Source organism: Trachypithecus francoisi, unplaced genomic scaffold (assembly GCF_009764315.1).
Source record: "Trachypithecus francoisi isolate TF-2019V2 unplaced genomic scaffold, Tfra_2.0 Lachesis_group11, whole genome shotgun sequence".
Classification (NCBI taxonomy): Eukaryota; Metazoa; Chordata; class Mammalia; order Primates; family Cercopithecidae; genus Trachypithecus; species Trachypithecus francoisi.
The window spans coordinates 55,607,997-55,622,782 of record NW_022681456.1 but is presented as its reverse complement, the minus strand read 5'-3'; the positions used below and the strand labels follow the sequence as shown (position 1 = coordinate 55,622,782).

The 14,786-nt window shown below is 35.2% G+C and overlaps 1 protein-coding gene across 9 annotated transcripts in view; it reads left to right on the top strand.

Moving 5' to 3' along the window:
* NAV3 (neuron navigator 3) overlaps positions 1-14,786 on the top strand; it is a 931,619-nt gene that overhangs the window by 765,082 nt on the left and 151,751 nt on the right. For all 9 annotated transcript variants that reach the window (XM_033221189.1, XM_033221191.1, XM_033221190.1 and 6 more), the window contains one exon: positions 3,143-3,262. In XM_033221189.1, the coding sequence (XP_033077080.1) occupies positions 3,143-3,262 (120 nt within the window). The remainder of the gene's footprint in view (positions 1-3,142; positions 3,263-14,786) is intronic.

Genomic DNA, 14,786 nt, shown 5'->3' with positions numbered 1-14,786 from the left:
TGGTTTGATGATATCTACCTGGTCTCTGCTTAACTCACTAATTTTTAAAAAAATACTGTTATAGCTTTTGTGCTTCCTTTTTGATTCTGCTTCATTTAAAACATGATTCAGACTTCCTGTTTCCTCTATTTTTGTTCCCGAACATCTTTCAAAAAAGTCTTGGATAGTCTCATAAATGAGTCCATTTAAATATGCATCGATGATCTACATGTCTTATGTTAATAAGTAAAAATACCCCAAATCCTACATGAAAACTTCCCCTGGTATTGTTTGCCTATTTACTCACATACAATTGTTCTTTCATATGTTAGAGTACAGGACACTGAAATTTAAGTCATGACTCAGTTCTCTAAGATCTAGTCAGCAGGTGATGGGGCTGGTCTCAGTTCAAGGTTGATTGTGCGAGGATATCCAAGATGTGTTGAGCTTTCTACTGCTCATTAGCCTATGCAGTGTGCACTTGTTGGCTGATGTAGAAGGCAGCCCCAGTATCTCAGCCTAGAATTAAAATGTGAGAAGATAAGAGGGCTAGAGATATCCCAGGAAAAGTTTAATTTGATGGTGTTTTCTTTAAGTAAAGGGGGCTTATCAGTGTTTATGCTGGCCAGGTGTGGCGGCTCATACCTGTAATCGCAGCACTTCAGGAGGCTGAGACAGATGGACCACCAGAGGTCAGGAGTCTGAGACCAGCCTGGCCAACATGGTGAAACGCCATCTCTACTAAAAATACAAAAAGTTAGCTGGACATGGTGGTGCACACCAGTAATCCCAGCTACTTGGGAGGCTGAAGCAGGAGAATTGCTTGAACTCGGGAAGCGGAGGTTGCAGTGAGCCAAGATCTCACCACTGCACCCCAACCTGGGTAACAGAGTGAGACTCCATCTCAAAAAAAAAAAAAAAAAAAAAGAAAAAGAAAAAGAGAGAAAAAAAAGAAGTATTTATGCTATGAGTCATGAAAAAGTGGAATCATAAAGTTAACTCTCTTTTGAAAATGTTTAAAAATATGTTTTACAGATTAAAGGAACAAAAGGCTCAATAAAATAGTAATGAATGAAGATGTTTAATTTAGGATTTTCTCATGTAACCACGAAGAATGTCTTGAAGTCATTTAAATGGGAATAAAGTTTCATTTTTTCCATGTACTCCAGGTGTAACTCAGAACATTAGTTAATCAGCATTCTGAGAATTCAAAATTTCTTGAAGCATGCGAAGGCTTATCTCTTTCTCCTCTTTTTGAAATTACTTTAAACACTGGGGGATATGAACCTGTCAGTAATTAGGAATTAGTCAGAGAAAGGCCTCTTACTCATAATGAACCTCTTTGAAAAGTCTCTGTTTATAAAGTAGAAAACACCCTGGAAAATTGGGATAAAAGTTGCATATTTTAATTTGGTGGAAATTGAAGTTATCTTCAGATGTCACGGTATAAATAGTTGAGCCAAGAATATAACCTAAAATTCTACTTTAAGTCACATGACCAAACACAAACTAATCTAAGAATTCTGTGGAGTAAAAATTAAAATTAAGGCACAGGAGTGAGGGGTAGATATACTTTAATCCTGCTTCTGCCTTGATCCTCCCTCATTTCTCATTTAGTAAACTTTGTGATGACTGAAGTATGCATAACAGTGTGCGAAAGGTCGGAGTTACTTGAAGGTGTATTAAAAAGATCCATCTTTTGCACCAGAGATTCCTAATCTTAATGCTTCCTCTAATTTCATATTCAAGATATGAGCTATTTTAGTGACTCTAGAAACTCTAATGCATAAAATAGCTAGTATTTTTAAAGATAGTCAGTATTTATATGGTACTTATAATGTGCTAGACAATGCTCTATGCATGTTATATATACGTTAACTCATTGGTAGCTCAACATCACTGCAAGTGAGCATATCATTACTGTCTACATTTTACAGCTGAAGCAATTTAAATATAGCTTGTTTAAGTGACTTACCTGAGCACACACAGCTAGTAAGTAGCAGCACTATAGTTGAACCTAAGCGGTCTGGCTCTGGTCTGTGTTCAACCATCCTTACACACTGACCTTAGGAAACTGTGTGTTTACATGTAAGGGTTTCTCTCCTAGGTGCCTGATTTTTTTCCAAACAATCATTAAAAAAAGGTTCACAGCAATCATTCGTTATCAGCATGGATTTTTTTACCTAGCACATTTAATCTGAGGGGCATCTTTTAATGTTATCTATGCTTCTGTAAAGGAAGATGCTGAACTGGTGTTTCTTTAAGGGAGTGGTGAGGATCACTTTAGATTCTCTGTGTACCCCTGCAATTACAAATTAGTTAATTGTGACAGACAGCAGCTGATATGAGATATTAAATATAAAAACATAGAATTCTAGGAAGATGGCTGTATTAGTGTGTTCTCACTCTGCTAATAAAGACATACTTGAGACTGGGTGATTTATAAAGGAAAGAGGTTTCATTGACTCACAGTTTCACATGGCTGGGGAGGCCTCATAATCATAGCGGAAAAGCAAGGGACGTATTACGTGGCGCACCGCAGGCAAGAGAGCTTATGCAAGGGAACTCCATTTATAAAACCATGAGATCTTGTGAGACTTACTCACTACCACGAGAACAGTATGGGGAAAACCACCCCCATGACTCGGTTGTCTCTACCTGGCCCCACCCTTGACAGTTCAGGGTAAGATTTGGGTGGGGACACAGCTGATTTTGACAGTGCTGTGACAGCAGCTGATATGAGATATTAAATATAGTTTAAATATAAAAACAGAATTCTAGGAAGATGGCAGATATGGTGGAAGTTTAGGCTTTGATCCTTTACTCCTGTGACCTCTTCAAAAACAATATTTCAAAAATGAAATTTTCTTCCTCTTAATTTTCTAAGAGTTATATTATCTGCAAGTCTGTTCATAATATTAATAACAAAAGAGAAAAATAGGTTCTATGATAGGCTAGTTACTTGTTGTAGTCAGGAATATTGATTTCCTAGTAAACTTGAAAAAATATTTTAATTATCCCTGGTGAGTAGAATGTTTACACAGAAAAAAACGATAATACAATATATTTGAGTAATTATTGAAAATTGTGGACACCGTTTAAGTTACATTGTACAGTTGAGTCGATTTTATTTTCTGTGGATTAATTAGATATTTCTTTTCAGGTACATGACAGATGGCGGACTTAACCTATACACTAGAAGTCTGAACCGAATACCCGACACAGCAAGTTCCCGGGACGTCATCCAGAGAGGGGTTCACGATGTGACAGTGGATGCAGACAGGTAATGCTATCAGCATATATGATGGCGAAGCGTGCATGAAGCAATTTTATAACAAGAAAATAAGAGAAACTCCTATTAAATAGTGTAAATCAATGGACTTTTTATTTTGATAAATAATTATTTTATTTTGATAAATAATTCTTTAGGGATTTTTTTTTTTTTTTTTTTTTCTGTGAGACAGAGTCTCCCTCTGTCACCAGGCTGGAGTGCAATGCTGCAGTCTCAGCTTACTGCAACCTCAGCCTCCCGGATTCAAGTGATTCTCCTACCTCAGTCTCCTAAGTAGCTGGGACTACAGGCACGCACCACCATGCCCAGCTAATTTTTGTATTTTTAGTAGAGATAGGGTTTTACCATGTTGGTCAGGCTGGTCTCCATCTCTTGACCTTGTGATCCACCCGTCTCGGCCTCCCAAAGTGCTGGGATTGCAGGCGTGATCCACTGCGTCTAGGCTATTTTGGGATATTTTTAAAACTAAGATGATTTTCTTTACAAGGCCATTTTAGTTCTGTAATACCGAAAATAAATGTGTGGCTAGGGAGATTTTTTTTTTAAATTTCAAGTAACATAGTTGAAAATGTTAATATCTGTAAAAGCAAAATTACAAACATAGACTTATTTTCCTTATTAGAAAGAAACTCTGGTTAATTAAATTTCATTCAGTTCAGATATCTTCAGATTTACCTGGAAGCTAATGATATAAAGATTAAAACATATTTCAAGTCATCTAGCATAATAAGCTTGTTGCTTTACTTGAAGGTGTTGTAAACATAGAAAAACTCTTACTTTAGGCTTATTTTTGCTTCTTTATTGCCTCAAATTTCTTAAAGACGTGTGTGTGTGTGTGTGTGTGTGTGTGCGCGCGCGTGTGATGAACTAATTATTTTGCTGGAAATTGCTCTGCTGATTTATTTATCAGAATCATCACTGTTTAGGGACATTGCTTTGGTAAGATAATGTTGTAATATACATTTCTGGCCTGATTTTGCTCCTTCTTCACTCAAAATTTTGACTTTGTTGTGCAGGAAGGGATTGCATATTTTCAGAATTATTATATCTAAATACCTAGAGTAGTTGTTTAATTCAGCATTTATGAGAAAGACAAAAGGTTAAGGTGCAATGTACTCACATTCTGAAATAGGAACTGTATACAATTCATTGTGCATTTTTGTACAGTCAACTCCAAAAGCTAGATACCCAGGGAATTCCAATATTAGTCTTCAGTTTCTCCTTACCCACAGGCTGTTGATATCCTAACTCATAATGGTTAGAACAGTCTCAGCTCCTACCCTGTCTGTATCCTACTCTCCTAGCCTATAGTCGTGTGTGTGTGTGTGTGTATGTGGGTGTGAAGCATGTGTGTGTATGAAGCACCTCCCCACTTGTAATGTAAGTCCACGAGTACAGAATTTTTATCATATTATTTATGTGTTGAGTTTTAACAAATGTTTGTGGAGTGAATTAACAAATTAATGAATATAGGCTATTTATTAATTAGGCTATACAGTGATAATAGACTGGCAATCGCATCTAATTAAATAGAGTGGCAAATGAGCTCCGGAAAGAACCAAGGTACTATAAGGATGTTATGAAAGAGAAAAATGGGTTATGTGAAAAATAGACAGTGATAAGAGGGAAAGAATCACAAAGTGTGGGCCACATTTTGAAACTAATGACCTATTATTCTATTATTGTTAGCTGAAAGTAGAAAACATTATGGGAGGGAAGATCTGCTAGTTTTTGGTAAAGGAGGTTGTGATGGCAGGACCAAGAAATGGACACAAGGTGACTTTGGTTTGCGGACAGTGGGATAATCAACTCTCCTTGCTTCATCGGGCCCCAGATTGGGCTCTGGCGGAGGAACTCAGAACAAAATAAAGACCTAGATAGGTATCTAATAAGTTGGGACCTGTGAAAGCAGTGCCTCTTTAAAATGTGTAACCTGGACCAGCAGCAGCAGCAGCAGCCATTGAAACTTCATAGAAAGACAGATCCTCAGCTTCATCCAAGACTTACTGAATTAGACTATCTCAAGGTAAGACCTGGTAATCTGAACTTTAGCTCTCAACGTACTTCTTAAGTTCAAGCATCACTATATTAAGTTGAACAAATAGATGCCAGGCCTACAAACACATGAATACCTAGCATAAATATTTAAACATTAAAAATGACATTTCAGAGTTCTTATTTACCCTATTAGTGGTGTTCTGTCAAGAGAATGAGAATATTGATATGTTAGAATACACTGATGACACTAATTTTTAAATTAAATCAAATAATGACTTATTATACCTGAAATAAATTGGTTCAGCTTGGTAGATGCAGTTTTTGAAGATTATATAACTGGTTTTTAAAAGAATAATTTTAACTTGAGCTGCTTGTATAAATTAAATTGCAATAAGGTCATAGTATAAATCCTTCTATTAGCAGAGATAGAAGGTTTTTAAAAAAATTACAGATAAGTCTGAAGGTCTTTTAAAATCTTATATTCGGAAAGTGACTCGGGATATATATCATTTTAAAATACATGGACTTAAATGTTGTAGTTGTATGACTCAGTTAATTTAAAATACTTTCTTCTATGAAAAATGATTTCAAAACATTTTCTAAATTCTGTTACTCATTTCAAGTAGGATAGGCAAGAACAGATATAAGATACTACTTTTTGTTCAGGTTTACTAAAAAACAATACTGTAATAGAGATCATATAAAAACATGTTTCCTGTCTATTTGTCTTAACCTTTTAATCTTGGCACCTTAAATTTGACGTAGTAGGAATTAGAAGACAATTGTAGAAAATGTCAACTGGGGAAATTTTATTCTACTAAAAACTATATCCATACAACATAGCAAATCACATTTTAAAGGCCAAAAAGTCTTTCATAGCAAATTTTCTGATTATTTTCAAAACATATCTTCTCTCTGCTCCTGCCGCATGCTGTTGATTTTTCTGTTATGCAGTCACGTAAGTAATTACATGTTTACATGTCTGCTTCACTCATAGAACATGAAACACTTAAATGTAGAATAATATCTAATCCATCTTTGTATCACCAGTAGCTAGCATACTGTAGGAACTCAATAAATATATCAGATTAATTGTAGAAATAACCATATCAGGCCGGGCGCGGTGGCTCAAGCCTGTAATCCCAGCACTTTGGGAGGCCGAGACGAGCGGATCACGAGGTCAGGAGATTGAGACCATCCTGGCTAACACGGTGAAACTCCGTCTCTACTAAAAAATACAAAAAAACTAGCTGGGCGAGGTGGCGGGTGCCTATAGAGCCAGCTACTCGGGAGGCTGAGGCAGGAGAATGGCGTGAACCCGGGAGGCGGAGCTTGCAGTGAGCTGAGATCCGGCCACTGCACTCCAGCCTATCCTGGCTAACACGGTGAAACCCCGTCTCTACTAAAAATACAAAAACTAGCCGGGCGAGGTGGCGGGCGCCTGTAGTCCCAGCTACTCGGGAGGCTGAGGCAGGAGAATGGCGTAAACCCGGGAGGCGGAGCTTGCAGTGAGCTGAGATCCGGCCACTGCGCTCCAGCCTGGGCGACAGAGCGAGACTCCGTCTCAAAAAAAAAAAAAAAAAAAAAAAAGAAATAACCATATCAGTTTATAACACATAGAAATGTGAGTTCAAAAAGAAAACAATTATACATATCAAAAAAATTTTATGCCATTTTTTAAAGACCTTTCAGATGTCATATAGTTTGGACTTTTCCCGTGTTTCTTGTATCATAAGACAATAGTAGATGTTCTAAGTCAAAAATCAGTTTTCTGGGGTTATATACATTTGAAAAAACTGAGTATCATATCTGTTCTTAGAGAGTAATGCTGGATATTAACATATCAAAGGTACAGAGAAGTCTTGAGGTTCAAAGTAAAATCTGCTTAATTTTATTTAATTCAGTGTTCCATGCACTTTTTCACTGATTCCTTCACTTTTTTCTCTTATAATAATTAACTTGTTCCTGTAGCATTTTATGAAATGTTGATTTAGTTGAATGCCTTCACTTGACCAATATAATAATAGAAACTCAGAAATATTTATTTACCCAGGAGCATGCAGCTAATAGCACAAAGATTCAGGTCTTTTACTTCTTATTTTGTGGTTCCCAATTACTTTTGTCAAAGGTCTTTTAAATAATATGAAACATATTAGTGATTGATTCATTATAGAAAATGGGTAAATGATAAGGCTTGCAACAATTCACTGGCAAAAAAGCTTAAAAGCCAAAAGAAAACAAAAAATCCACAGCATTTTTTTTCTTATTCTTTCTAAAAGCTGTGTAAGTGCGAAAGCAAAGAGCCCTAGCACAATGGCAGCCAGCCAGCTAGCTAGGATAGCAATGGACTTGAATTGTTTGTATTGTTGTAGTGAAGGCTATAGCTTTCCCTTTGATCAACTTCTGGTTAAAATGTGATGGACAATAGAGAACTGAATTCCTCTTACCAGCACATTAAAAAGGCCCCAAAGGAAAAAAGAAGACTTTCAGCAGCCATCTGTAGTGTATTTTAAATATTTTATTGCCTAAAGATATTGCAGTTCATTTACTTTCCATATCAATCCAACACCAACCCCATTTCTGTATTTACTTGAAAAAAAAAATTACAGAATGGGTATAATCCTTGTAGATAATGTTGGAGACTCTCCAGCAACTTCACAGATACATTTATAGCAGGCAGTTAAATATGTGGGTTTTATACATTGTGTTGGGCTACGTTTAAAAGGTAACATTTTGGGGGACTTCAGGATGTTGTGGTTTTGGCCTTTATTAACTCCTATTATTGTTCTTAGTCTAGCTTCTATGCTAACAACCACAAATATTTGATAAACAAATATATGATTACTTCCTAAGTGCCTGTCATCATAATAGCACCTTGGGAAAAAATAAAACAAAACAATATGGGTGAAAGTTCCTTAGTTTAATGGTAAGAGAGAGTAATGTAAACAAAGGCCACTCATAATAGATGTCTATACAATGCGCCTTAGAAGCACCAAAGAGAAACAGTTACTCCTTCCTGGGAGTATAAAGGAAAGACTTCAAAACGCAGTAGCATTTAAGCAGGATCTTAAAGAAAGCATACAAATTTTTGACATCCAGCCTGGGAGAAGTCAGAAGGAATGTGGGGAGTGAGAACATAAAAGCATAGAAGAGTTTGGTGTGAGGAACCAATAATGGGATTCTGAAGTGCACTGGGAATGTGGTCAAGAAGACAAGGAACAAAGACACAGGGGCCGTACTAGGGTGTTTGGACCTATAGGTGAGAAGGAGCTATTTTACTAAGTTTAATTAGTTTTATGTCACTTCAAGGCAAGAGCACATGCTATGATCACTGTATTTTAAAAGGAACTCTCACAGCAATGTAAGAATATTGAAGAGGGATGAGATAAAGACAGGTAGAGTGCTTAGATAGTGACTAAAATAAATTAGATGAGCACCTAACTAAAGAATGGCAGTGGGAAAGGGGACTGGGGACACCATCTATTTCTAGAGGAACTTGGGTTTTGTCTGTGTGTATGATACTCCTTGGTTTTCATAACTAAATACCACAGATTGGGTGACTTAAACAATAGACATTTAGTTTTTCACAGTTCTGGAGGCTAGAAGTTTATGATCAAGGTGTCTGCAAATTTGTTTTTTTATGAGAACTCTTCCTGACTTCCAGAGAGTGGGTTTCATGCTATATCCTCACATGTCCTTTCCTCTGTGCTCCTGAAGAGATCCATCTATCTATCTATCTATCTATCTATCTATCTATCTATCTATCTGCTTGCCTGCCTGCCTGTCCACCTATCTGTATAGAGAGAGGTATTTGATGTCCCTCTCTCTTCTTATAAGGGCACCAGTGCTATTAGATTAGGTTTCCACCCTTATGTATTAATTTAACCTGAATTACCTCTGTAAAAAGTCCTGTTTCCAAATACAGTCACATTGCAGGTTAATACTTCATTTAAATTAGGGGGTGGAGACACAATTCAATTCATAACCCTGTGTAACTCCCAAGTGGTTATATCCTTGGGGATATAAGGTCAATCACTATGTATGTGCTGGATTAAAGTATTAGTATGTATAATAATCATATATATAATCTAGAGCTTATATATGATTGTATACAAAATTAGCTTGTATACGAGCTCTAGATTGTATATATGCATATTTATATTGTAAATTGCTGCCTTTGGAAATCCATAAATGTGGAAAAGAGAGCCAAGGATTACTAAAGTATTTGATTTTTTTTTCAAATGAAGCCAAGAGTCTGGACTCTTATGAGAAGCTTCCCGATTTTTAAGTATTAGAACTCTCCTAACAGATACATAAGATCAATAGATACAGTTAAAGACAAAAAACTTACTTCAGTGGCCAAAAAATCTAGAAATTCACAGATACAGTTAAAGACAAAAAACTTTCTTCAGTGGCAGAAAAATCTAGAAATTCACAGACATAGTTATATAAAGCAGGAGAGAGTGAAGATTGCACTTATGGTCCTGTAACTGTCCTAGTTTCTTGAAGTTTCTCACAGAGATAGAGCTGGTGATGATACCACCTGTGCAGAGTGAAAATGCCACCAGTCATGAGAAGCCTACCCAGCAGGTGAGGTAATTGTGGCAAAACTATCTGAGCTCTTTTTGGAGATTTTAATGCAAGACAGCACGAATCTGAGGTCAGCTTCCCAGCCATAGCATCACTCAGTGGAGCTGGCCTCCTGCCTGCCTGAGGCCTATTATGACAGTAATGAATTAAATTTTGTTTAAACCCGTCTGTGACTCTGCACTGTGCAAGCTAGGAACATTTGTATCTCAGATGTACAGTAAGAAAACAAGCCCTGAGAATTAATTCTTAGCATTGAAAGAGTGAATAAAAGAAGAACCACCTTTGGAGAGACAGAGAAATCAGCTTTAACACAGAGATCAAAGGACAGCTAGGGTTAACTGATGTTTTTTGAAATGGAGAGAAGAGGAAATATGCAATACTTTCCGACTCCGTGGATAAGTGATGTTTGGCAACTAGTTTCTTATCAGTGGCTTTATCAAAGTTAGTTTCAATGAAGTACTGAAGGAGTATGCTAGGTTATGAAAAGGTGAAGCAGTAAGGAGGTTGAAACAATGAAGGGGGATCTTCAGGAAAGTTGCAGTGAAGGTAAGGAAAGAGATCAGATAGAAGTCAACAAAAGGGACAGGATGAAGATTATTGCTGATTTGCTCTGTTTTATTTTGGGGAGAAAGGAATTTGATCTGGTACAGAGAGTGAATTCCTAGACAAAATAAGGTGATAAGTCTTAAGGAAGATAGAAGAATCAGGAAAAAGATTATAGGACTGCTATAGACTTAATGTTTATCTCCTTTCCAAAATTCATATATTAAAACCCAGTCCCCCTTGTGATGATATTTGGAGGAGGGTCTTTGGGAAGTGATTGGGTCACAAGAGGGGAGCGCTCATGAATGCTATTATTGCCCTTAGAAAAGAAACCACTATCGAGTGCCCCTTGGACTCTGCTGCCATGTGAGGTTACAGCAAAATGTCAGCTGCCTATGAGCCAGAAATCAGGCTGTCTTCAGACACACACCTGCTGGCACCTTGATAAAGCCTTCTGAAAACATTACTTTGAGGCCCCTGAGCATGTTTAATGAAAGAAAGGGGATCAAAGAGCTTGATTCGAAGGTTTTTAACCAAAAATTAAAATAAAATAATAATAAATTTCACATTTGAGAGGTAGAGATTTACTGAGGGGTTGAACAAATTGCAAGCTATAACCTGGGTTACTGAAGTAGAATGATAATAGAAGTCAAAATTAGGTTATGTAGATGATTCATCCCAGTAGCTGTTCAGTCAATATGATGGCAAAATGAATCTCAAAGGAGAGAAAGGCAAAGCTCCAGATACCATATGTTATACTGAATATGAGCAAAATTCCACAACTTGTAGTAATGAAGATACCTTTTCCAGTTATATTTTGGGTTGTCTGTCACATTGTTATCTAAACTATATTCCTAAATATAGTGATTGCTAATTTTAATTATAAACTAATCAATATAACTTCATATGTATACTGATTTTCATATATAATCATGCTTTTATTGAAAGTATAAAAGCATAATACATCATAGAAATTATTTTTGTATTGTGCTACCTGATGGATTGTTTTGATTCGTGAAACTGTAATCCACATGCTGAAATCACAGAGTTTCCAAAAGGCATTAAAGATTGTCATGATTTTGTATGAGTCTGAGGTTGCCATTGTAACTCATCATATATTGAAGCAAGCCTAAGTTCAAATCTAAATACATAGTTAATACTAAATATCTAAGTCTGCATTTGTTAGCAATGTGCAGAAAATTACATTGCCATGACAAAGGGCATCATGCCAGTTCTCATAAAATCATGGGGTCAACCGTTATAAGGGTGGGAGACCTTTATGATTTCCAAGCCTTTTCCAACTAGGAAAAGTAAAGGCAACAGAGATTTCTCCTAATCTACCAAGCAAATATCTCAGGGATCAGATTCATGATGCTTGTCACTAGTGTGTGTAAACTAATAATTCATTTTATCCATGTTGATTTGTTCCAGTACAATCACAGAATTAGTATATTCCCGTGTCTTAACTTTCCTTCATTAGCTTACTGGCTCTCCATTGTAATTAAAAGCAAACACAATAAAGATTAACAGACTGAGATGGAAAGAGACAAAGTAAATATGATTACTTGATTTTATAATCAGATGGCCTGCCCTTTCTGCCCACATTTCTTTACTCTAAGTGGGGAGAGACCAATGCAAAACATTAGGGACGTGAAAAAACCGTTATTGATGCCCTCTCAAATTCCTTTTGCCATTCTGCTCATGATTGCAAGAATATGAACTGGTTCTGGACTTCTCTTCAAATCTTAAAATTATCTGTGCCCATTGTGAGTAACCTCAGAGGCTTCCAGTACTTTTTTTATAATGCCCGTTAGGGAATTAATTCATACCACACCCACATGTTGAGAATTCTCTGCCAATCACTGTGCCCAATCTGGGCTTTTTACTCAAAAGTCTTATATTAGAAGAGCATTAGACTAGGGAGTGTTAAACTTCAATTGCACTGAAATTCAAAAGATGTTTTGATGCTACAACTAGCGCAAGCTGTAGATTGTAGCTCTAAATGCTATTTTTTAATAAGACTCACCTTGACATTAAACTTGATCAAATTTTAACTTTACCATTCTAGAATGATTCTCCCAATACAAGAGATGGTTCCCAGGACTCTTATTTATGTATAATTTTTATCTTATCTGCTTAAAATAGAATTTACTAATGAATCTTATGAGGATGGTAAAGATATTGAGAAGAAGAAAAGAGGAAGAAGAAGAGGAGGAATAGGAGGAAAGAAGGAGAAAAGAGGAGGAACAAGAGCAGGAACAGGAGGAGGAAAGGAGGAGAAAGGAGGGAGAAGAGGAGGAATAGGAGGAGGAAAAGGAGGAGAAGAAAGAGGAGGAAGAGTAGTCAAATTTGTTATAATAAAAATAGCTATAATAGACATAAGTATTGAGGACCTACTGTGTATAACTAACATACTATATTACTTAAATACATTATTTTACTTTATCTTTACAATAGCCCTATAAAGTAGGTTTTATTAGTTCCATTGAGGCAACTAATTATTATGTCAAGTAGCTTAGCCATAGATACTTTGTTAATAAATAGTAATTGCAGAATTTAAATTTAGATCTTGTGTTTTAAGTATTATTCATAAAATTATTAATTTTATAAAGTTTTTATCATGCCTGGATGAAATGTTTTGACTTCATAAATTATTTATTTTTCCATTTTGACCTAAACATGTCTACACTATAAACAGTTTTTTTAAAATCTAGCTTCAAAAAGTTGGTAAATTAATCCAATGTGTAATGGTATTTATTTCTATTGCAGACTGCCAACAGACCTGAAAACACAGATGACAGAACAATCATTTCACATGTGTGAGAGCTTCTAAAAAGCTAGTTAGCTTGCTAATATCAATACAGCAATTTAGCAATGTTTTGTTCTTTTATATATGTAATATATAAAACATATAATATATAACTATATATACATATATTATATATATTATTTATAACACAGATATATATAATACATATGTTTTATATATGATATATGTAATATAAATTTGTCATTGTCTTGAAATCTAATTCTTATTGAAATATTTATTTCTAACAGGCTCAGGAAATAGAAAAATGGAAGAGGGAGAAATATGTTTGGCTTCTAAAATGAAAAATACTAAAAGAGCACTTATATGAGGGAAAAAGGAATTTTGGTCCTTTTGTATTACATGATATTACTTTTCATGATGAGAGATATCCTAGCTAATTAAATGCTTAGCTTGATTTAAGAAGTTACATCTATACATGAAACACTTGGTTATTTCTCCTTCAAGAACTAGGCATGAATTCTTTTTTTTTGATAGGCTAACTAATTGGTTCAGATTTTCAACTTGGGATCATTAAATTGAGGGCGTTTGGCTGACAGCTGATAAATTCTGCATCTTCCTCACTCTGGCTTCATAGAGTGGGTGGCATGGACTTATTTATTAGAGGCATATGGGTTCCATTTATGTTTTTTTCTTGCTTGACTTAATTTGCATTTGAAATAAAGTGATTTGCAGTACCCTTTTTTTTTTTTTTAAAGCCTTACCAGAACTCCCATATTTTTTTAGGATAATTTGTAAATGACAGTGTTTTCATTATAAATGGGTGCTTATTTTCTAAACTAAATCGTTTTCTATTATAAAACTTTTCTATGCTTATTAATGAAAATTCATAAAATATACAAAAGTGTGAAGAAGAATCTAAAAAGAATTTATAATCCTCTCATCCCAAAGACAACTAAGAATATTGCATTAAGGTATTTCCTCCTAGGCTTCTTTATCCTTTCTATTTACATAGTTTGGGTTACATCATATATAGAGTGTATATATACTGCTTTCTTCACTGTATTTACATAATAAATAATACTGCATAGTATTAGATATTATTATTTTTGAATATGATTTTTAATGATCACATGTCCTTCTATTATGTGGAATAAATTACATATCTAAAGAGTTAGTGCAATAAACCATTAAATTTAAGACATTCATCACATTTCTGATTTATCTGCATAACAATTAGCAGAATCTTATCTGATCTGGTTGTATGACTATATTCATGAATTTATTTTCTAAAAAGATCAAATTTTGAACTTACTAGAAGGAGATGCCTCACATATCTGTGTGTGCATGTTTGCGTGGGTATATGTGTATGTATACATATACATGCACATTTGGTATTTATGTTTTCTATATAATTCTCATTTGATGAGATAAAGATTTATAATTTAATTTTAGATTTTTAATTTCAAGTATGTATTTGTAAACTATCAGGGATTATAGTTTGCTGTAATTTTGAAATATTTTGTCAGTTAGGTTTTCCTGCTGACAAGAGAGATGATAAAACCTTGTTACTGAACCTATGCTTCTTCATGAAGCTTAATTAAATATCTAGGAGTT